This window comes from Anopheles coluzzii, chromosome 3, assembly GCF_943734685.1.
Source record: "Anopheles coluzzii chromosome 3, AcolN3, whole genome shotgun sequence".
Lineage (NCBI taxonomy): Eukaryota > Metazoa > Arthropoda > Insecta > Diptera > Culicidae > Anopheles > Anopheles coluzzii.
In genome coordinates this window covers 72817945-72839326 of record NC_064671.1, presented here as the reverse complement: position 1 = coordinate 72839326, position 21382 = coordinate 72817945, and the positions used below count along the sequence as shown (strand labels likewise).

Below are 21382 nucleotides of genomic sequence, written 5' to 3'. Positions count from 1 at the left end.
CGGAGGGTACTTCTTGAGAAGGGAACTTAAAAGGATTTACCATTGAAGAGCATTCTATTTCCTGGGCTGCTTGAATTGATTCAAATAAGGCCCCAAATCTTGCCTAACTCAGCCACATTCGGCACTGCCAAAAGCACTGCTGCCGCTACCATTTTTGAGGGGTGCAAATCGTTGACATAATTCATAAGCAAAATATTTGTTTAATCAATTCCCTCCCAACGTTTGCACCAGTCGCGCCGTCTTCACCTCAGGTCGGCTGCCTTGGGTGCCGTGTGTCTCTCGCGTGATCTCGTGACATTTCGCGCGCCCTGAACTTTCCGAGCATTTTCTCTTTTTTGATAAACTTTCAGAAAGCCGCCGCACGCCGCCAAATCACACCGTGGCTCTTTTCATAGCCCGGCTTTATCCTTGAAGGCTTTGGTCGTGCCGTGACAGAGTTTTTGAGAAGGCTCAGGGAAAAAAAGAAAAGCAAAACAAGACGGCTCCGCGCCAAAGACTCAGACACGCTGCTGCTTCGGGAAGACGTTTTTCGCTTCAGGATGAAGAAGCGTCGGGCCGCGAGGATATACCTATTTGATTGGATCTAACCCCCTTTCAGACCGTTGTGGTGTATGTGTGAGCGTGTGTGTGTGTGTGCTTGTCTGTTGCCCCAAAAATCGGGGTCGTCGTCAGTCGTCGTTGGATAGTGTATGCAGCATTTTTCCTAACGATCCCAAACGATCCCCACCATGGACAGCAACTCTCTCTCCCTCCGCTAGCCTCGGCAAGGAAACTTTCAAGCGTGCCGTACCTTCCACGGCGGCGAAAGAGGTTTTACCCGCCCGGCCCCAATTGCATGGATGAGTGTAAAAATTCAATTACGTTTGATTATGTTTCCGTAAATTGAGGCGATGGCCGGGGAGAAATGAAATGAATGTGTAAAAAAAATCCTCCAAAAAACCCTCACAAGCAACGGAGCCACGGGAGCCTCACCAGTTTTACACCTTTCAATTTCTGTCTACTAGGCCGCTTTTATGTTCAAGCATATGCTGCCCGCTCTATGTGCTGTGCGCGTTCATTTGTTTGTGCGATGGATTGTGAGGAGGGGCTTATGTGGAGTGTTTCGTTCATCAGTGCCGGGGCCCGTCAAACAGATTGCCGGCTCGTCAAACACCGTGTGTCGATACGCATTAAATCCGATCAGTGGGGTAAAATGGATGGAAAAATTAGATTTTTCACGCATCACACGCATGCCCCCGCAATTTGCGAAGGCATTTGAAAGAAGCGTGAGTTTTAGATGGAAGGCTGGAAATATTGGAACAGCTTGAAAGAAAATGATTGCTTACTTATTCTATTGGGAAATATAAAAGTTGCTGTTGATGGTAAATTCATCACGATAATCAAGAGCTATATTTTAAGCTTATCGTTTCTTCCACTCTTAAGATAACGCAACCTAATTCCATCATTTCGTTCTCCTGTTGAAATGCCCTACATCAGAAAAGCAAAGTTCATTAAGTAATGTGCATTAAGCATCCTTAAAAATGTCCTTTTTTAATGGTACGATAATGACGATTCCACCGATGTGTAAACATGCACATTTCCCATCCTGCAGGCATTCTAAAGTATGATGCATCCACGGTAGCCTGTCTTGCCTGACTTGCCAGACCAACATGTACGCTAATCAGGGAAAAGCTCACCAAAAAAAATCCACCAAACTGCCAATATTCCTCCTCCCGGAAGTCATCGTGAATAGAAAATGTCAACCGAACACAACAAAAAATACCCAATCATTACCGGTAATGATTCGCCGTTCACAAGATACCGATACCGGGCATGGAGTTGGGGAAGGCTATCCATTGGACGCATCAATGTTGAACAGGGTGAAGACACCGTACCACTACCCTTCGGGGCTTTCTTCCGGAGCGCTAGACAAACATCTTCAAAATGCCCAGCGTCACTACCAGTTGTCGTGTCCTCGAGAACAAGAACGCCTCATTACCGGTTTTTAGGGTTTTTTTTTTTTTGGGAAGGTGGAGGATGTTGGAGACTGGAAAAGGAGCGCAAGAGGACAAACAAGGAGCAGGCTCTTATCATTTAATGAAAGTTTTCTTTCGCCAAGCTCTAACTTCTGGTCAGTGTGCAATTTTGTTTTCCCGAGAAATCGAACCACCAGCAGCAGCACCACCACCACCCAACAACTACTACCACCGAAGCACCATTAAAAGTTGCTCCTTACTGATTTCCTTGCAACCTTTTTTTGGGAATGGGAATAGGAGGAAGCTTTTTGAGAGTCGACCAAGCTGCAGTGTAATGTAGAAAGTGCGCCGTAGCAAACATTGCGGAGAAACAGGAAAAGTTAGTTAGTTTTGTAGAGCGTATCTGAGCGCAGGAGAAAGAGGCAGCACAACTTAGCGCACAAGAAATTTGGCCGGCATTTAGAGATGGCTCGGGAGTGTATTTTTCAGCTGTGGGAAGAGTTGCAGCTTTGGGGTCGTAAAACTATTCAGTGGAATTGGTTTTGAGGTGAACCAAAAATTGGGAAAACATTCATTTGTATTGGATGGCGTGGGGAAAAGTGCAGAGCAAAATTAACTCCATCCTAGAACTTGTGCACGCCAGCTAGGTTGCAATTGTGGGCAGTACGGCACGAGATTGTTTGTAGCGCTTTAAAGGGACAAAACTACAACAGATAATTTCTCATCGTCCAAGAACAAGAGGTACACTCCGTGTTTGTATTTAAGTTGCCATCACCGAGCTTTAAGTATCGCACAAACAACCCACACAGTAACCGATCTCTGATTGGGCATACCAGTGAGATGAATGACCGACGGTGATACTAGAGATGTTGTCAGCTTTGAGGTGTTGTTTTTCTAGCAAGAAAAAAGGCCTTACAATTTCAAAGCAGCATTCTCTACCTTCTCTTTTAAAACTCTAAAACCTTAACGAATGCAATGCATCCAAACGGTTCAGATAAGCACTGTACACTGCTCGAGCTTTTCTGCATAGAAAGGTACCGGGACAGAAGCTTAATTCTCTTTCAAATCAGTCCAGCAATTCACGGGTTGAATCGGTTTTCAAACGAAATGCCGGCCCAGTATGATTGAATCCGACAAGTGCGGGCAGTTTTGTATCTGTGACTGTGTTGTGAAGGATTTGCTTCAAATGCTATCAATTTTATTGAGAGTATTGGTTGGATAAAAAAAAGTAAACAAATAAACACCAAACATTTTGCAAAGTGTTCATTTTAGTCACTCTTTTACATTCAATTATTGGTCTTTTTCAAAATGTTCATTTTTTTATTTTAATTTGAAATAGTTTTCAATCGTTCGCAATAAAATATATACTCTTTGTGGAAAATTTTAAAAATAATTGTTTAGGTCGGGGGACACTGTCCGTACTCGCTAGTGTAATTTCGATTTTCACTAGCGCATCTGGAACTACAAGCGACTGGTGGAAGCTTTTTTTTTGGACATCGAGGGAATGGTCGGGCGCGGTTTCACAATAAAATACTATTTTCACCGTTTTTTCGATGCAAAAATGGCTGGAATACCTGCAACACATATTTATCTATCAATTGCAAAAATCGTTTCCAGTCCAATCTAAGTAAAAAACATGGAAAATTAACATATTTTTTGAAGCGGCTGCAAAGTGAAAATCGAAATTACACTAGCGGGTGCGGACTAGTGATGGGTAACCGGAATCGCACCCACGGCTCGGAATCGCTTCCCAGCATTGCTACTCCGGCTCCGATTCCGAAAAATTCAAATCGTCGATTACGCCCGGAGCCGTCGGAGCCGTCGGAGCCGTCCGGAGCCGTCGGAGCCGTCCGGAGCCGTCGGAGCCGTCCGGAGCCGTCGGAGCCGTCCGGAGCCGCTAGTCGGCAGCTGGAGCCGACGGAGCCGTCCGGAGCCGTCGGAGCTGTCCGGAGCCGTCCGGAGCCGTCAGAGCCGTCCGGAGCCGTCCGGAGCCGTCCGGAGCCGTCCAGAGCCGTCCGGAGCCGTCCGGAGCCGCTCGGCAGCTGGAGCCGACGGAGCCGTCGTAGTCGTTGGAGCCAACGGAACCGGTTGGAGACGTTGGGGCCGTCGGTGCCGTCGAAGCCGACGGAGCCAGTTCGAGCCGTCGGAGTCGTTGTAATAGTCGGAAGTCTTCTGAAGCGCTTTAATTTCCCGATATTAGTGATAATTTTATTGTAAAAAACTGCTTACGAGTAAAAAATAGTCTTCTTCATTTATTGCTCTGAAGTTTGTTTGCAGTTTTTTTAAACAAGAAAGTCAAAAACAATTGTTTGCTCCGTATATATAGGGAAAAATTATGAATCAAACTATTATTGATCTTTATTTTCATAAAAGATGGACGGATGATTGATAGTTATATTCTTTGTCTTGTCCATGTGCCATCATGTTATTCGGTAAAAAACAAGTGCGGCCTAAACCATACACGTTAGTCGATGTAAACAACCTTGCAAAACTGCCATAATTACACTCATCTACCTCGTTGTTTCGTATTTTATCAAACCCACCTCTCGTCATAGTTCTATTGCTCCTTGACCTCCTAGTTTGATTCATTTTTTCCTATATACGGAGCAAACAATTATTTTTGGCTTTATTTTTGAAAAAAAAAACACACAAAAAAACTTCATATCAATAAATGAAGAAGACTCTTTTTTTACTCGTTAGCTGTTTTTTACAATAAAATTATCACTAATATCGGGAAATTAATGCGCTTCAGAATGCTTCCGACTATTATAACTACTCCGACGGTTCCGACGACTCCGACGGCTCCGGACGGCTACAACGGCTCCAACGGCTCCGAACGGCTCCACCGGTTCCGGAAGGCTCCGGCTGGCTCCGGACGGCACCGACGGCTACAAAGGCTCCAACGGCTCCAACGGCTCCAACGGCTCCGGACGGCTCCGACGGCTCCGGACGGCTCCGGCTGCCGACTAGCGGCTCCGGACGGCTCCGGACGGCTCCGGACGGCTCCGACGGCTCCGACGGCTCCGACCGGCTCCGGCTGCCGACTAGCGGCTCCGGACGGCTCCGGACGGCTCCGGACGGCTCCGACGGCTCCGACGGCTCCGACCGGCTCATGCTGCCGACTAGCGGCTCCGGACGGCTCCGAACGGCTCCGGACGGCTCCGAGGTCGGAGTTTCGCACCTACCTTCCGGAATCGCTTCCAATTTTGGCGGAGTCATCCGGAAGCGATTCCGGATTTTTGTTGAATTTACCCATCACTACTGTCCGGAGCCGTCCGGAGCCGTCAGAGCCGTCCGGAGCCGTCCGGAGCCGTCCGGAGCCGTCCAGAGCCGTCCGGAGCCGTCCGGAGCCGCTAGTCGGCAGCTGGAGCCGACGGAGCCGTCGTAGTCGTTGGAGCCAACGGAACCGGTTGGAGACGTTGGGGCCGTCGGTGCCGTCGAAGCCGACGGAGCCAGTTCGAGCCGTCGGAGTCGTTGTAATAGTCGGAAGTCTTCTGAAGCGCTTTAATTTCCCGATATTAGTGATAATTTTATTGTAAAAAACTGCTTACGAGTAAAAAATAGTCTTCTTCATTTATTGCTCTGAAGTTTGTTTGCAGTTTTTTTAAACAATAAAGTCAAAAACAATTGTTTGCTCCGTATATATAGGGAAAAATTATGAATCAAACTATTATTGATCTTTATTTTCATAAAAGATGGACGGATGATTGATAGTTATATTCTTTGTCTTGTCCATGTGCCATCATGTTATTCGGTAAAAAACAAGTGCGGCCTAAACCATACACGTTAGTCGATGTAAACAACCTTGCAAAACTGTCATAATTACACTCATCTACCTCGTTGTTTCGTATTTTATCAAACCCACCTCTCGTCATAGTTCTATTGCTCCTTGACTTCCTAGTTTGATTCATTTTTTCCTATATACGGAGCAAACAATTATTTTTGGCTTTATTTTTGAAAAAAAAAACACACAAAAAAACTTCATATCAATAAATGAAGAAGACTCTTTTTTTACTCGTAAGCTGTTTTTTACAATACAATTATCACTAATATCGGGAAATTAATGCGCTTCAGAATGCTTCCGACTATTACAACTACTCCGACGGCTCCAACGGCTCCGGGCGGCTCCAACGGCTCCAACGGCTCCGACGGCTCCGGACGGCTCCGGCTGCCGACTAGCGGCTCCAGACGGCTCCGTCGGCTCCGGACGGCTCCGACGGCTCCGGACGGCTCCGACGGCTCCGGACGGCTCCGACGGCTCCGGACGGCTCCGACGGCTCCAACGGCTCCGCCGGCTCCGGACGGCTAAAACCGGCTCCGTCGGCTCCAACTGCTGCGACGGCTCCGGCTGCCGACTAGCGGCTCCGGACGGCTCCGGACGGCTCCGGACGGCTCCGGACGGCTCCGAACGGCTCCGAACGGCTCCAGACGGCTCCGAGGTCGGAGTTTTGCACCTACCTTCCGGAACCGCTTCCAATTTTGGCGGAGTCATTCGGAAGCGATTCCGGATTTTTGTTGAATTTACCCATCACTAGTGCGGACAGTGTCCCCCGGTCTTTTGACTATGACTTTTTTTCAAGCTGAACAAATTCTGAAATAAGTTTGATGCAAGGTTTTAAATGCATTAAATGTTGACATTATATGCCCTATCAGGTTTTAAAATACATTTTAAAAGCGCACTAGAATAAAACGCCTTATTCCAGATTTGTTTAACTCATCTTCAAGTCGTTCACCATGAGCGATTTTGTTCTATCGCAGACAAACTGTATCAGCCCATTAAAGACATTCAATGGCACTGCAGATAAAAAATAACAATATTCACACATTTCAGCACAAAACAGAAAAGGAAAAAGGAAATCCCCGACACACTCGAACGCTCTGATTGCTTTGTGCGTACCGTTTAGTGCAAATACGGATATAAACCCTTCGAGAACGCTCTTCAATCGCCCTTCCAAAGAAAACCCTTCCACCAAACCACCGCTAACTTGCCCCCAAGAAACGTTCGTTACCCGCTAGTGAGGCCAGCTTTCCCTGTTTTGCAAATTTTCATACCGGCGTGACAAAATTCGCACGCACGCACACGCGCCCCTGCTCTCGGGTGTGCGCTTGTTAGTGTGGAAAATAATGAATTTACACACGCCGCTTCGGTCGGTTGTTGGATAAATACGCCAACCGAAATGAAGCTTGCCTTGCTCGCCCCCCCTATCGCGCCTTGCATCGCCAAAGGACAGTCACACACTTTAATCCGGCCGATAAAACCTCCTCTTCAAAACGGAGAAGCGGCTCTCGTAGCAGGGGGGAACACACTGCACACTGCAGACGGAGAGTGGTCCTTCCGCTGCCCCGCACAGCCAGCCACGTGCCCATCATTTACTGCTGCACACGGTGGAGTGGATTTTGCGAATTGTTCAAGCGTTAGCAAATTGCTTCCTACGGCTAACTTCCGACGTAGCGTGACGGTTGCGCTCGTCCCCCAGCTTTCTATTCCGGGCTGTGTGCGTGTTTTTTTTTCTTCTTTTCTTTTTTTCTTCCCTCTCACCGTCCTCTGCCAACTCTCTGCCTTCCCAATATTAGTGGTGTAAGTGTCGGACTTTGTAAGTTGCGTCTGTGATCGGCTATGCGAGAGGCCCGATCCCCGATTGATTCCTTCGTTCAAACGGTCCCCTCTCTCTCTCTCTTCGCGTCAAAGACAGCGTGTGCGGGTGTGCAATTTTAATCCTGCCAAGCACCACCATCCCACACACATACACACACACACACACACAGGGACACAAGGCAAGCAAGTGTAGGTAGTTCAGAGAGGACGGAAATGGATTAGATGGCAAATTGCGGAAATTCATTGACTTTCATTCGCCTCAAATGGCACATCGTGGCTTCGAGAGAGGGAGCAGCGATGTGGAGTGGGAGGTTATGGAATGTTGATTACTGGGAAGGACAATGGTGTTTCCATGTATCCCGGAAGGAAGATTACTCAGCCGAAAGGCCGCTTTAAGCCCGGGTGTAAATACTCGGGCCCGGCTCGCTTCCGAAAAGAAAAGGCCGACCGGGTACGGCTCTGATTCATAATTTATTGCCTTTCCAGGTTCTTCCTTCGGCGGCTGAGCCACACTAAATTTGACGCTAAGCGAGTGCCGGGAAAGTTGCGATTTTGTTCAACATGCTCCAATTAATGAGCCGATTTAACAAGGTGAATTTAGTAGATTAGTTTGAGTGGTGTGCAAAGTGGAAGCACAACTGTTTCAGTGAGTGATTTAATTTCCCGCTTCGGGGGAAACGTTGAATGCAGTCTGTTGAAATTATGTGAACATATTGTCGATACTGGTAGCCCATCAATCTTGGTGCAAATGAATATTAACGACAAACTTGCTATTTTACTTTTCATTTTAAGCGAACAACTAATTAAAACCATGTTGGCTCTAACAATAAATCTCTCAGAAAATTTGGGACGCTTTGGTTATCTTTCATAACAGAGCCCTTTTTTGTAGAAAAATAGGAAAAACAACGTTTCATCATCTTTTATTTCATCAAATTGGTTGATCTTTCAAAGCAGAAAACAGGAAAAGTCTAATATGTAACCATGTAGACGAAACAGATAAAAACTGAAAGCTATTTTTTTACACTAAACAAGTCTATACTCCCAAATTACGCTGTTTAATGAGCATTTAAGACATTCCAAGCGTTTTTAACGATCGGCAGATTGTACATCCTTGATTATATTATTCGCAATGTACATGTTTTTGGTAATTTTAATAAATTTCTCTTTTTTCTTCACTGTCGTTGGTTCGCAGAAACAGCAATCGGATTTTTTTAATATTTGCAAAAATAACACTCACACAGCTTTATAAAATTCCGTCGCGTCCAGTAGCAAAGAATCTGCATCCCACTTTGGCGACCTTTTCCCGACGATCTGGCCCACGAAACAGTATGTACAGGGGCACACGAGACACTTGTATGTATGTGTTTCTCTTTTTGCTCAAATAGCAATCTTTTGATTTTGGCCAGCGTCCAGTCCGTTTTGGCGGCAAAAAGGAGGCCTACGCAATAAATTCCTCCAGCACGTGCTTAAGATTATCTCCGGCCCCGGCTCGGTTATTAAATTCTTCCCGAAAGCGCGGATGATTAAAATGCTGAAGCGTCGTCCCAAGCATTCCTCGGCAGCTTGGGCCGAAACAGAAACGGATACATTCGGACGCTCCTGCGAAAGATTTAAGCCCGTACCTTGAATTGTGTTTCAACGCTGGTGGGTTGGTGCCATGTTTTCCAACAGTTTGAGACCAAGATACACCACGCCAAGAGGCTACAAACAATTATTCACTCGGTAAGCACTCGGCTTACGACAACAAGTGAGCGTGTAAAACATGAACGATTTAGCGAGTCTTTAATTTGAGCAGCAGCAAAAAAAAGTGTTCAAAGCAACACAGACAAAAAACCCAGAAGATCGATAGCGTACCGTGCTGTCGCGTACAAGGCTTTCGCGGTCCTTTCATTTTATTATTACCCTTCAAAAACCTGCACGACGGCGAAGAAATAAAATTAGGGAACCTTAAATCTCTTCCCAAACTACCGTCACACGGCCGAGGTCACCGAGGCCTCCGGCGGGTCGCGATGTGACAGTACGATATCATAATTCTTCCCCATTAATGTTCTCGGCAGTGTCTTTAGCGTTAGCGTTTCTTCTTATTGTCTTCTTTTTTTTCATTTTCACCCTTCGGAACAGGACGCGGCGAGCTTTATTTCCCTACAATCCTCGCCACGTTCCGAAGGCGATATTAAGGCACATCCGCTGCAGACGGCACGACGACTAACGCCTCTGTGTGTCTGGGTGTGTCTGTATTAGTACGCGTCGGAATGTATGTATGTGTGTTTTGGGGCACTTTTTTTCTAGGTTAATGCATTTAAACTGCTGATAACGATGGGGAAGTTCGTGCCAAATTATTCCGCAAACCGGCGCGCTATAACCGGCAACCGGAAGGCAAAACTGCTCGCCGGTAAGTCCAGCCGAGTTCACCGTTCCCGGCAGAAACGGTTGTAAATGTATTAAGACCGTTCTTTCTCTCTCTCTCACCCGCTTTTTCTCGCACAATGCCCGTTTCTATCAGTTTTATAAAAGCACCACTGAGCAAACTGCCAAAAAAAGAAGAGAATCCCCGATCGATGATCACCGGAAGCCGGTGCCACTGCTACCGGCGATGAACTTTCACATTCACAAGCGGCACCTGGCACCGCTTGCGAACTGCCAAAAAGTCAGAACTTCCAAATACCGAAACCATCAACGAAATATGCACGAAGATTTAGGTGGCGGTGGCGCTGCGCTCCGGTAAATCAAACGCCACATGGTTTTCGCGCAGCGCTACGGGAACAGGATAATCGCCATTATTTATTACCGAGCGCGGCCCGGGGCTTGTGTGTATGCCCAAAACTTCAAAGTCTTTAAAATCAGCTTTGAGTGCGCTCCGGGACCACTCATAAACGCTTTAACGCGTACGGTACCAAACTTGGAGCAACATTTTCAGCACACTCCAAATTTGGCATCTTTCAAACGTGCCGAGTGAAGGAAAGTTCCCTAGAAAGCACAACACACGAGCTAAGGAAAACGAACCAAAAAACATTCTTGTATGTATGTGCATGAAGGAAAAAAGCCTTGCGAGTTCAGGACTTCAGAACAAGAAACGAGCAAAAACTAAAAAACAATCAACCAGCTGTTGTAGGATCTCCTCCAGCGTACTCCACGTCTGACTACTGTTGTTGCAACTAAATCATCATAAATTTTCCCCACACACATACTCCCCCGCTCTCTCTCTCTCTCTCTCTCTCTCTCTCTCTCCCTCTCTCTCTTTCATGCTGCACAATGCCAGCTAGCAATCGAAGCAACAGTCGCGTTTGAAGAACAGAGGAAAAACAGCAACCCCTTAACGTTACCTACCCCCCCAAGCGTTGCGTGTATTTGCAAATGCAAAAAAAACGCCTCTCGACAAGTGCAAGTGAGACAAATTATCAGAAGGCATAATAAACGGACGGACACTTTAGCACCGTTTAAGAATCGTGCGCCATGTACTGTGTCTCGCATACCTTCACTCCCGTGGCGAAAGCTCCTGGGCCGGGCGGAGATTAGCATGGAAGAGGTTTGGCCGCGTTTGTGTGTACTACCGGGGCGAGACATAAATGCTCTTTAGAAAAGCGGTAAAAAAAAGCGAAACAAAACGAAACAGAAGCGTCAGGGGTCGGGAAAACAAAAGCAAACACAGGCCGGCACCACAAACAATGGCCGGGCTCAAATAAGGCGCGCGAGAGCGCAAATAATAGTCTCGAAGAAAAACAAAAGCCCTGAAGATCATCCGGTCCCATTAGTGTGTGTGTGTATGTGTGGATTTGTGTCCTTCGGGAGTGTTGAGTGTTGGGAGTGTCCCTTTTCCCAGCCGGTTGCCGCAAGGCTTAAACGGTCATCCAGGACAGCGAAAGCGGGGGAATGTCACACAGCTGGCGAAGGTGATTTTTTATTTGTTTTTAATGGTTTTTCTTTCTCTTCCTCTCAACGCCCCTTCCTTAGTGCTACTTAGTGGTGCGTGTACGTGCGAGTGTATGTGCTTTAGTGAAAATTTCCATTCCATAGGGTGTGTGTGCGAGTGTCCGTGTGTGTGAGTTCATAAGCTCCGGTACATTCCAGTTCGCTGCGCCACCAACCCGGAGAGAGAGAAAATGGCCCTCAGCAACCCTCCGGGAGTGTGCGGAAATTAGTGCTCTTGCACTGGTGGGAGCAACCAAACAGCCAAACACTTAGCAAGCAGGTCCTCAAGCAGGAGCGAGAGGTGAAAGGGGAAAATCCTCTTCTCCGAAAGCATTACCTTTCCGCAGGTGCGCCCAGGCTAATACGTCCTCCGGCTTGAGCGAAACAGTGCCAACACACAGGAAGTTTCACCTCCGCCCGGAGTGATCCCACCGATCCCATCAGAAGTAGCAACAACAACGACAGCAACCAGCGCATTATGGCCGGCTTCGTGTGCCATATTCTGCTATTTTTCCTCTTCACCAGGGAAACGGCTTACGGTAAGGAAGAACCAGCTTACTATTTTTATATCATTTTATTTTATTCAAGACAAAAGGGAATTCCAAGGGAACATGCTGACAAAAACAGAATCACAAGCTGCTAGTACTGATCTCCGAGACGACTCGTGCTGTCGATCTGTGGCTGGCATTTGATTGATATGTGCTACCGTGAAAATCCGACACTGCCCCAGGAATAGTAGAACGGGTGGAACGAATTTTGTGTGCGGCTAACAATAACTTATTGACAGGTTTGTGGGTAGCAATGTGGAGCATGTGTACCGATAAACACGATCACCACGCGATGCCACATTGGTCTCAGGAACGTCAGGCATCTGTCAGCATCTTGCGAGTGGTTTTACATGTGGCGCGGGTTGTTGAAGTATCCAGCAAAATGTCACTCTAGTACACTTGGTTTTTAATGCACTGCAATCAATCCTTGTTAACAGGGAAGTTATTTCCAAGATGTTCTTAGCAAATCAAGTCATCAGTAGGGTTTTGCTGCAACTATAGGAATTAGCATTCTGTTTCTCCATTTAACTATGCAAAATGCACCGGTTGCCGTTATGCTGCATTCATGTTGTAAGTAAGCTGCTGTACCCCGGCAGATAGCTTCCTTCTGCTAAAATTACCCTTTAGCTAGAGCCCTGCATACCCCAACCCAGCATTCAATGCAATGTTGTATCGGATGCTACTCGGAAGCAGACAAACTCCACCACCCCCGATCAGATGTCATCACATCGGGAATATATGTCAACTGATCCGTAATTGACAACGGCATGGATGCTGATAGTTGGCTGCCATCGATTACAATTTGTTCCAATATATCCCTCTCCCTCCGCTCCTGCTAGGGTCCAGACCGCATCTCGACTGGTCGGTCCGTAATTCGTAATAAGCTTCCTTTGCAGCCGTTCCAGGGCATGCCGGCTCAGGAAGATAGCAATGCCAATTCCCGATAACCTAATCAAAAGTCAACAGAACCTACAGACGTTTACGACTCCGAAGGGAAGGGAGGCACAGCATGGTGGTGGTGCCTGAGGACCTGTGCAAGATATCTTCATCATAAACACACAACAGTGTGCTCTCGCTTCAGTACGGTCCAGCGTCCGGCTCGTGCAAGCTCCAAGGGACTTCCTACGTAGAGAGGATCTACGAAACGTGCCGTCGGCCAGGATAAACGATGTCGTCTTCGTCGTCATGACTCTTAATCAACTTTTGTTTGCGTTTTCCCAGAGCGTCTTCGGTTCGGTAATCGATGTGCCACACACACACACATATCGACTTGATCCTGTCTGCACATCTCGCCCCGAGTGGGCATAGGTCACGCAGAGCGGTACCAGAAGGACCCTGAGAAGAACCTGAGCAAGTTGGGAAAGTGTAACTGCACCAGTTGTCACGAAGTGATTTCCATTCCATGAAACCAAAATGTGTGACGATACAATGTGTGTTGAGATTTGTCTTTGCCATTTGGCAACTGGTGACGCTTTGTAGACACCGGTAGCTACTGATTCCTATTTGGAAAATGGCACTCAAATTGTCGGCCAGTTGTTGCTGAGCGATGTGGCTATCCGTGTACATGTGTGTGTATATGCGTTTGTCTGTATCTTCTTCCTCCGCTACGAAAAGTGAAATTAATGTCCATTATCGACCGATTTGCATTGGCTTTTAATTGAAATGAAAGAGCGTGTCAGTTGCCAGCAACTCCGCTGGACACTTCCCAAGATCCGGAGATTAACGTTTTGGAGGACAGAATAAACTGCAGCTCCTTATACCCAAAACAAACCTGAACTGGACACAACGCCGGTTGAAGCATATCGTGCAATCTCTCGGGCAAACGAACGATCTTTCCCGTTGTGACAACACAGCTCACACCCATCTCTGTGCTCCTTCTTTATGCAACTATCACCCTTTTCCGGAGCTGCTGGGATAACTCCTGGGATGCATTTGCATCATTCAAACAATGACCCACGCCGCTCCACCGGGAAAAGGTGCTTTGATGCAGATGTTTTTCGAAACGGCGCAAAAAAGACCTCTTTGCCATTGCGCTCCACCGTTCGCCGTGTGTTGTGCTGTGACTTTCCCTGACTTGACGGGCGCACGTGATGCTAAAATATTTGCATTTCAAATTAGCCCAGCCTTCTCTTTCTCTCTCACTCTCTCTCTCTCACTTAGACGGACACTGTTAGTGTCCAGCGCTGGACGGCGTGCACCGATCCGTGGAAAGGAACATCGAACACGGTAGTAGCTTATGCAAATTGTTCGCTCTCTACCTCTATCGCTCTAGTGTAAACAGCACACAGGGGGAAGTAACCGTCCGGGTAGTAAAGACAAGACATAACGGGAGGTGTTCCTTTGTGCCATTGCTTTAACGAACATGGGTGGTACACTTTAGTTTCCGCTTTTTTTTTTTTTGTTGTTGTTAGCTTGCTTTTGCTCGAACGAAAAGCTGCTCGAAAATGGTGGAAATAAATAAATTAAATCGTTTCACTGTTCAACCACTACTACTTCGCTTCACCGTTGGAAGTTGTGCTTTTGTCGTATCTTCGGATCTTCGGTTCGGTGCTTGATGCATTTCTGCAAAGCGGCATACGGTATTATTACGGTTAATTGGATTGGAACAAAATCGCCCATCACTGTGTGGGATTACTACCACACGGACAGAAGGGACTACTGGTGTTATCCGCCATCCCGTTTACAAGATAAATCTTCGATATTGCTCCAGGCAATGACACTCAATCTCTTCATCTATATCTCACCCACACCTCAGGCAGCATGCATACCCCCCCGGCAGCTTTTACGACAATTTCCATTGATTGCTTTTCCAGCTAGTTCAACAACGCGCGCTAATGAAAGTTTTCCATCCTGTGACGGGAAAACCGGGATGTAGAGTCTCTGCTCACTGTACTTTCCCACGTCCATTATGTGCGGTTTTCGTTCGACCGTGCCACACCACGCGTGGCACAACAAATCCCGGAAAGTAGTAGCTTTCATTCTTGTTCTTTCTCTTCTTCTATCCACGATCGCACCACAGAAACCCAGCACCCAGGGCAATATGTTGAAAATTAGAAATGACACAACTTTGCCCAAAACTTCCACTTGTTTGCTGTTGCAAACCAAACCCGCTCGCCGAACGCAACAGGGTACTACTACAGTCCATGCGGGTGCGCCTGAATCCGGGCGTGTGTGTAAGATGGATGCACAAAAGCCAACGGCATATTAGCTCGTATATCACGTACGAGGGATTTACCAGCGAGAGAACGTGATAATTAGCTGTAGATTTCCGATTCTTCCGTTGTCTTGCCGGTGTCTTGCGCTGTTCTTAAGTTGTTGCTGTTCACCGAGAGACGGCATAATCATGGCACGTTCCGATTAAGTGTGACAGCTTGTTTTCCACCGCTGCATTTGCCAATCTTGCGCAATGATATTTGACGCTAATTAGCTTTTGCCGCTGCGTGTGGTATTACACTTGGTGGGTTATATAAATAAATAAATTACCAGCGGAAAAATGAACTGGGACTATCCATTACAGTGCCGCCGTGTGAATTCATTTCGCTGCAATAAATGACATCATTTAGAGCAGTAAAAATCCCCAAACCACAAGCCAGCGGAGTCCCAAAACCCATTTAAATGGTCCAAGATGGGTTGTTATTGTTGCTCATCGGACAACAAAATCAAACATCGATAAATCTTCCGATTAAGATTGCGACCGGGACCACCGGGAGGGTGGACGAGCGACCGATCGCATCACGTACCAAGGCGCCGCCCTATCCGTTGTCAGGCTGGCGCCATTCGAGAGAGCCGACAAATTCATGAGCTCAGCACACTCGAAGCACATCACCCCTATACACTATCCACAGAGCAATTGCAATAAAAACGGGCCACCGAATGGCCAGACAGCCGGTATATTCATAAATCAAAACATTCACAAAACATAAACGAGTGGGGTTCGGGACAAAACGCGGAGGATCGGTTTTCTTATCGCAGATGAAAAAGTGGTCGCTGCCGTCCTTCGGTCGGGAGTTGATTTTTCTTACGCGAACGATCTTGGACGCGATGGGCTACCAGTCCGAGCAACTATTTTCACCTTATGAAGGGTGCACACAGGAACCATCTGGTTAGGGATGGGCTTTCTTTTGGATTGTTTTTATGGAGCCGGAATTAGAAAGTTTATTTATATGTTGTTATTGAGGCAAGGGATGTGTTCATAGCTTTGATAAATAGAAGAAAAAACACCTTATGCTATGCTAATAAATTTTCCGTACAATACTAAGTATATGTATTGTACGTGTTACTTTTCTTCTGAGGTTCAACAAAGCTGAAGCTTCTTTTTGCGAGATTCTACTCCCCTTGACATACTCCAGTTGCAAAGAAATTTGCTTCTGGCATAAAAAATACCTAATTAGTCGACTTCCCCGAAAGAGCCGTTAAAAGCATGTCGCGTTTGAATCTATTTTAATATTGAATGTCAATGTTGCAGAAACTTTATACCCTGTAGTCCAAAAAGGGAACACGAAAGAGTTCCCGAATTTTGGCCCGAAAAAAAAATCCACTGCACCCAGAGAGCGACTTGTTTGATTTCGTCGCAAAGCCAACTCTTGCGATGAAGTTTTACCCAGTGGGTTGAGTTATGACTTTTGACACGAAAATGAAATAGTTTACAGACCACGTTCGCCAGCCGACAAAGAAAAAGACCACTAGCAGTCGTCATGTTTTCGTCTACGGTTGTTTTTTTCCATCCATCTGTAGTTTGACTACCTTCCTCAAACGGGGAAAAACCCCCAAGGAAGTTCATCAATAGGTTTCGAAAGTTTTACCGTCTGCTTCATCACGCTTCGATTCGGGAAGATGCCTGATAAATATTCATACACAAGTTTTGAGAATGGGGAGCTAAAAACACCCCAAACTCTTACTCCCCAAAAAGCACAAAACGGAATCGGGGGTAGCCTTGAAAATTGTTGCTTCCGTTCCATTTACGAATTGGGTGTGCGCATTTTAAGCGCCACTGCTTTGCACCGTAGCACGACGCAAAAACTTATCCTTTGCGCCTGGATCCCCTGCTCGCTCTACGTTGTCGGAACGGCAACAAAACCTTGGGAATGTTCGAAAATAAAAGGAATTGCTTTGTACAAAAGCAAACTTTCCGTTGGCTTCCCTGCGGGAAAATTCATTGCAGTTTTCCCGTTCGTCGTTAATTCCCACCGCACTACTTCGACCGCCGTTTGCAAGCGAGTCCATTGTCATTCGGTTTCGATTTCCTCTTTTTTTTTGGGAAGCATTCAGATCGCTTAGCTCAATTGAAAATGTTTTCGTCCCCAGAAAATAGTCAAGCGCTGTTTGATTTAGTTTCTCGATTCATCTAAACCCCCCACACTCGTCGACAGATTGAGTCCGAGACAGGGTAATAAATGAAACAGAGGGGAAAGACACGACAAAAAAAGATTTCAACTCGCAAACAAAAGTCACTATCGGTAATCTAATAAATTTATTGGTTTCCTTCATTTAACGTACTGCGAAACTATGCGCACAAAGAGCGGCGGCACGGTACGGAAGCCAACATTAGTTTCCGTTCCCATCCGCGTGTGTGTGTGTTTCAGGGGACGCGCATTACACATAGTCGCGTAATTTGGCAATTGTTGATTAGATCTTTGGTTTCAAACAACGTTCCGAATGCACATGGCAATAGATAGCAATCGGGTTCGCCGGTTGTCGCCGCTCGTTGCGTAATTCACATGGCCATTATCCCGTCTGCAACATGATGAAAGCGGGCAGCATCATACGCGAGCTACCGGGGGCTACCGGGCTTCATCAATTCCACTTTCTTCTCGAACCCCTGATTTCATCGGAAAACAGGGGAAAACTACCCCCGAAAACCCATCCGACAATCGTTTGTAGCTAGGGACACGGTTACAGGTTACGAAGCCACATCCCAGTGGTCCTTCCCCTGCAGGTCGTCGTATCACTTTGATCACTTTGCGTATTAACGGTTTAAAGGCTACCGCAACATCCTCCAACATCCTCATCGCTTTGAATCAATCCCCGGGTCGCCACACAGCTGGCAGGAGGTATTTATTTTTCCACCCATCGCTTTTAACAACGTCCGCTCCGGGCACACGTAATCGAGTTTGGCAACACACACTTGGACACACAATGCGAAACATACCTTGCCGAGGTGTGTGATTGGGTGTGGTGGCAGCGCAAGGGGATCCAATTTTGCGTTTGATTAACTATACTGATCGACCGCAAAAACTGTAGCCGAAACTGTGTAGCCCGGGCCCGGAGGGTTGAAAAATAAACTGACCTATCTGGCCGGGAGAAATCTGCCGCTGTCATCAGATAAAAACGCGCGAGGGTTTGGTGGACGTGGGGGAATCGGTGGAAGCGATGCGATTGACCGCAATGATGGTCGTTACTGGAGGAAATATTACTGCGCTTAATCACTGCTGTTCGCATATGGCTTCCGTTGCTGGCATCAATTTGTCTCATTTAGGCGGTTATCTGGAATCGCCTCAGCTGAAACTCAATGGGGCTGGGCTGTAAAATTAATCCCATTTTACCCTTCGTAGCATTGAGATGCAAAGGTGATGTTAGTATCAAAGAACAAGATCTTTCCTTTTTTTTCATGTTTTGTAAAAGTCTTATGACAAATAATTCTCTAGCAATTACAATCGCTAAAAGAAATTCTTGATTTTCAAAATTTAGATTAATTTCTTGTTTTGTTTTTACTTAATGTATAGAACCAATTTTATCACTAATTAAAAATTCATATAATTTGTTTGGAAAGCATGCGACCCAACTTCACAATAAAATCTTTACTGAAATGATAAAACTAACTAATAGACTCATGCTGGTGACCTTAGCGTTATGGTGCAGTGCCATGCGCTTTAGTTTACACAAGGATGGTACTGCGTTCAATTCTAGGATAGCAGCGGCACAATGTATCAACCATATGGTTTTGCGGTTTTATGTGTAATGCATTTGTAAGGTAAATATGGAAAAGGGTAAATACATCCCTAGGACAACCACATACTGCACACACTTCTGCTGTTATGTCATGTCGGTAACGTGATTTCGCGAAAGCAAAAAATAGGAGAAGAGTAACCCAAAAAAAACATTTGTTATAAAATTGTGTTGTCAATTTTTTATCCCTTCATAAATCGTGAATCTTTCACCGCAACATCATGTAAGCCAGGGGTGCGCTGCCCGCCAGATTTTAAACAACTTGTGTAAACAATGTTTTGCCTTCAATAGCGCTACACCCCGCAAGCGTTGTTAGAGTATTGTTACATTTCTTCACCATTCACCACACACAAACACACAGCATAAAAAAAACTGCTCAACATCCCCTCTCAAACAGACCACGAGCTCCATATCTCTCTTTCTCCTTTAAGCCCATCGCTTAAGCCAAGCCATCTGTTTGACGATTATTATCCGTCCGCCAGTCCCGTAGTTGCTACAAAAAAAAACCTTTCGCTACCTTTTATTATTGAATTTCACTGCGGTTGCGGCATCGTCTTCCCGGTGCGTATCCGGCCACTTGCGGACCAACTTCGCCGAGGACCGAGGATTGCATTTACTCTCCCGGGCGGCCAGGGTAAAGTCAACCACTGTCACTGTTCCGCACCCGCAAAACGATTGTCCCCGCATCGCCCTTCAATCTCACCCATCACCGTGTCGTGTCGACCGTACTGCAAAAAAGGTTACACCGTCGTAGTCTCGGATCCTTGCCTCGGGTCCCTTTTTTCCCATTATGCTGTCGATGGTCGATCCGGTGTGTTCCGGTTTTTGAAAATCGATTGTTTGGGTTTATTTTTAGACGATTTCTTGAACATCTGTCGAAGTCCCCGGTTGAGACAGGGGCATTTGATACACATACAAACTCAGTAGAAACACTTACTGAAAACGATGGCCACCGTTGACGACGAAAAACGATACAGATTTGGAATGAGATTTCACTTCGCAGGGTTAATATTTGTTTAACAATCTCTTGCAATCATATCTTTGTCGGGTGTTCTTTTTTCTTTCATTTTCTCGGTTTCCCCCAGCTCAGTACAAACTTTTTATGTGCAAATAATCAATGTACAAGAAGCGGGCGGTTTTAATCTCAATCCTTTGCCTGGTCTTTCTTCCCTGTGGCCGCACGCCAAGAAGGATCACTTTTGGGAAGGATAATGAAGGCTACTCTTCGGTGGATAACTTTTTAAATTAAAGACAATCCTTGGCCGTCCCGGAATGCTTCAACTTCAACCGGCGCTCGGGCGGACCGGGGAGGCGTGACGTGATTAAAAGTTGAAAATTGAAACACTTTACACCTGACTCGTGCAACCGCAATCCCTTACCCGCGTCCCGTGCGCGAGGGGCGTGAAATAAAAACAAGCTCCCTTTCGCCAGAGCACCGATTGAAATGGTTGTAATCAGAAACCGGCCAGGTTTTCCCGGCATCGTTCCGAAAAGGTGAAAGTATCAACATCAAAGGGAAAAATCCGATGCCATACACACACACCGCGGGGATTGCGTGTACACATCGAGGCACCACATTGAAAGGGCTTCCAAAATGCGTTGCAAAATAAATTGTAGCTCCACGCTCCTGTTTGCCTGTTCCGCCAAAACGCAACACATTATTCAAAATCGTTTCATTGTCACCCGACACACTTTTGGGCTCCGTGCTGGAGTTTGTGGGTGAATCCTTGCGAATACAGCATCGCGATAAATCGAAACCGTTGCCATAGAGTTTTGGTATTAAATTGTGTCTTTATGTCATCACACACATCAAATTGCCTGCTGGCAGGCGTCACTGTTTTAGCCAGGCGAAAGAGCTCAAATTGTTTCGTGCGAAAGGTTTGAATGCGGTGCCCTCAATTCAGCTAGTCTTTCACGTGGTAAATCGAACACAGTCTTTTGGATTTCAGCGGAAACATGAAACATTGAGATGTTTCACAACATATATGGTACAGTTGGCGCAAGAAAATGTAAGCTCCAATTTAGAATGTTGCGTTGACTTTGTTACAATCAGTTTGGAGTTCACTTCAGTTTCGCCTCATTGAAGAATGCGCCTAAATGTAGGCTAAACGTATAACTAAATGTTTAACAATATCTTTCATTGGTCCAATTTTATTTCACTTGACGAAGCAGTATGTTCATTCTCGTCCTTCATGCTGCAAGCCTTTGTTGTATGCGTCCCAGTTCAGCGTCCTAAACCTAACCCCCCCCCCCTGGGCGGACCGCACACTCAAACGACTCAAACGTGTAAAAAGAGCTGCTTATCGTCACTACCAAACGCGCCGCTGCCAAAGATCTCGCTCGATCTACTTTGACACGCACTCTTTATACTGCAGCTATAACAGGTTTCGATATCGCAGATATTTGAGTAAAATTCAACGTAACCTCTG

At 46.3% G+C, this 21382-nt stretch overlaps 1 protein-coding gene across 4 annotated transcripts in view; it reads left to right on the top strand.

The window, feature by feature from the left end:
- Positions 1–21382, top strand: part of LOC120958172 (protein amalgam-like) — a 79435-nt gene that overhangs the window by 6023 nt on the left and 52030 nt on the right. For all 4 annotated transcript variants that reach the window (XM_040380779.2, XM_040380777.2, XM_040380776.2 and 1 more), the window contains exon 2: positions 11503–11999. In XM_040380779.2, coding sequence (XP_040236713.1) covers positions 11939–11999 — 61 coding nt within the window. In that variant the 5' untranslated portion in view covers positions 11503–11938. The remainder of the gene's footprint in view (positions 1–11502; positions 12000–21382) is intronic.